The sequence below is a fragment of the Oryza glaberrima genome, chromosome 11 (genome assembly GCF_000147395.1).
Source record: "Oryza glaberrima chromosome 11, OglaRS2, whole genome shotgun sequence".
NCBI classification, from domain to species: domain Eukaryota; kingdom Viridiplantae; phylum Streptophyta; class Magnoliopsida; order Poales; family Poaceae; genus Oryza; species Oryza glaberrima.
This window is the reverse complement of record NC_068336.1, coordinates 23,054,582-23,057,367: the sequence shown is the minus strand read 5'-3', so window position 1 is coordinate 23,057,367 and position 2,786 is coordinate 23,054,582. Positions and strand designations below refer to the sequence as shown.

At 47.1% G+C, this 2,786-nt stretch overlaps 1 protein-coding gene across 1 annotated transcript; it reads left to right on the top strand.

Moving 5' to 3' along the window:
* Nucleotides 1-1,186: 1,186 nt before the first annotated feature.
* On the top strand, nucleotides 1,187-2,552 carry LOC127755546 (BTB/POZ and MATH domain-containing protein 2-like). The gene has a single exon (XM_052281220.1). It carries the CDS (start codon nucleotides 1,210-1,212, stop codon nucleotides 2,350-2,352), a length of 1,143 nt encoding a protein of 380 aa, XP_052137180.1. The 5' UTR covers nucleotides 1,187-1,209; the 3' UTR covers nucleotides 2,353-2,552.
* The last annotated feature ends 234 nt before the right edge of the window (nucleotides 2,553-2,786 follow it).

Genomic DNA, 2,786 nt, shown 5'->3' with positions numbered 1-2,786 from the left:
CATGCCTGCCCATGGGCTGCACCCACGTCCTAGGCCCGGCCCAATAAGACTCAGCCGGGCCGGCCCGAAGGCACGACAGACCGTCGTGCTTTTTCTGAATAAGTCTTTTTTCGTCCCTCTTCTTTAGGCTATGACTTACTTATGTATTGCTAAAATAAGTCTATTTTGCTTCCCTCCTCTTTGGGCCGTGCCTTATATACGACTGAAATAAGTCTATTCTCTATCCCTCTTCTTTGTTCCGTGCCTTACATATGTCTAAAAATAAGTTTATTTATCCCCCCTAACTTTCGTGCCGTACCGAGCCAGCCCACCGTGCCAAGGCAGCGGCCTAGGCACGGCCCAACTATCGAGCCAGGCCTGCACGTGCCCGACACTAGTCGGGCCATGCCAAAGTGGCCGTGCTTAGGCCAGGCCATCGGGCCGCGGGCCATATGGCCATATGACGGTCACCCCTCCTCGGACATATACATATAGATTGATCCTTAGTTCCTTACCATATTTTATGTATTATAAAATAAAAGAAAAGTTGGCTTGAATGTTTAAAAATTTTATAGAGTAAATAAAAAATAAAAAATCAAAATATATTAAAAAATAACTTCCAAAAATAAAATTTTTCAACCTATTATAAATAACTTAATAGATTAAAAAAATCGTTTCACCTATATTTGGTCCATATACGGATATAATGGAGCTGTTACTCATCATTATTATACGCATGGGTACAGTTTGGTTACGTTAGTTACCTCGAAAACCAAACATGCAGTTTTTTTCTATTTTATCCTTTTTCTAATTTATGATGTAATTAAATTTTTTTATAAACGTTTGACTATTTATCCTATTTAAAAAGTTATGTAATTTTTTAGATATATCGATCACCCGTGATTACCTCAAACATTATATATCGGTATCCATATACTCCCTCCATCCCTAAATGTTTGACGCCGTTGATTTTTTTAAACATGTTTAACCGTTCGTTTTATTCAAAAACTTTTATGAAATATATAAACTATATGTATACATAAAAGTATATTTAACAATGAATCAAATGGTAGGAAAAGAATTAATAATTACTTAAATTTTTTGAATAAGACGAACAGTTAAATATGTTTAAAAAAGTCAACGGCGTCAAACATTTAAGGACGGAGGGAGTATATACTACGGACGGCATTTGCGCCCTTTGCTGTTCGGACGTATCCAATCCAATCAACCATGTCAGCGGCCGCCGCCGACTCGTCGCCGCCGTTGACGGCCACTGCCGGCACCGCCGACGACTACTGCGGCTCAGCTGATTCTCCTGCTTCCACCATCGTCGGCAAGGTAGAGAGAGGGTGTTACAATGTCCGCGTCGACGGCTACTCCAAGACCAAGGAGACAAGAAACGGGTCATACGTCTCGTACCTCGCGTCCACCGACTTCGTCGTCGGCGGCCAGCCATGGCGGATCAAGTATTACCCCAACGGGTACAACCAGTCCAGCACCGGCCAAGTCTCCATCTACGTCGCCCGTGTCGGCGGCGTCGATGTTGTCCTCCACGCCGACGTGCAGATCGATCTTGTCGCACGCCACGGCTACTCCGCGGCGGCGCCGCCGGAGACGGAGTTTGCAGGCAGGTACAGGTACACGTTCTTGCCGGACTCCAGCTTCGGCTTCCCGTGCTTCATCTCGACGGAGAAGCTGGACAAGTCGCCGTGCATCAAGGACGACGGATTCACCATCCGGTGCGACATCACCGTGGAGGGCCCGCCGTTCGTCGTCGCCGTGAAGCCGTCGTCGGCGCTGGGCTGGCACCTCGGCGACCTCCTCGGCGACACGGAGACCGCCGACGTGGCGGTCGACGTCGGCGTCGGCGGCGGCGAAAAGACGACGTTCGCCGCGCACCGGTACGTGCTCGCCGCACGGTCGCTGGTCTTCAAGGCGCAGCTGTTCGGCCCGCTGAAGGTGGACAATGGCGCCGCGATCCGCGTCGACGACATGCGCGCCGACGTGTTCCGGGCGTTCCTCCACTTCATCTACACCGACGAGCTGCCTCCGGGCGTGATCGACGGCAACGACAACGACGAGGCGGCGATAATGGCGCAGCATCTGCTCGTCGCGGCGGACAAGTACGACCTGCCGAGGCTGAAGCTGATATGCGAGAGCAAGCTGTCCAAGAGCCTCGACGTCGGCACGGCGGCGACGACATTGGCGTTGGCGGAGCAGCACGGCTGCCATGACCTCAAGGAGGTGGTGCTAAGGTTCATCAAGCTGCCGTCGAACATGGAGGCCGTGAAATGCAGCGATGGATTCAAGCATCTCTTGGAAAGCTGCCCTTCTATTCACCAAGATCTCAAATCAAGGCACATTCTCTCGTAATTTTTTATGAACATACACTAGGGAGACACAAGTTAGTTTATTCATGATGCTGAGTCGTACACGTTATTACTTCTTCCGTTCGAAAATATAACGCAAAATGTCTTTCATTAATTAAGATCGGACTTTTACTAATAATTTATTTTATTATATTTGGTTTTACATAGCATTAGTGTTCATTAGAATAGTATTTGGAAGTTATGTTTTTGTTATCATAAGTGATACAGTATATTAGTGAGGCAATTATTAGTCAAATCATTATTGTAATTTGTTGGAGGCAGGGAGCACTTAATAGGTTTGACATTGCAATCGGTTTCATGCCAAGAAACAGTGCTCCTCAATATTTATTGTTCGACTCCAATATATATTTCTTGTCTATTTTGGTCCATCGTTAATACGCGCAACAAATATTTGGTCTCCCCAGTTTTCCATACTTT

What these genes read in the sequence shown, in the direction of transcription:
- LOC127755546 (XM_052281220.1), top strand. Translation starts at nt 1,210, where the DNA reads ATGTCAGCGGCCGCCGCCGACTCGTCGCCGCCGTTGACGGCCACTGCC.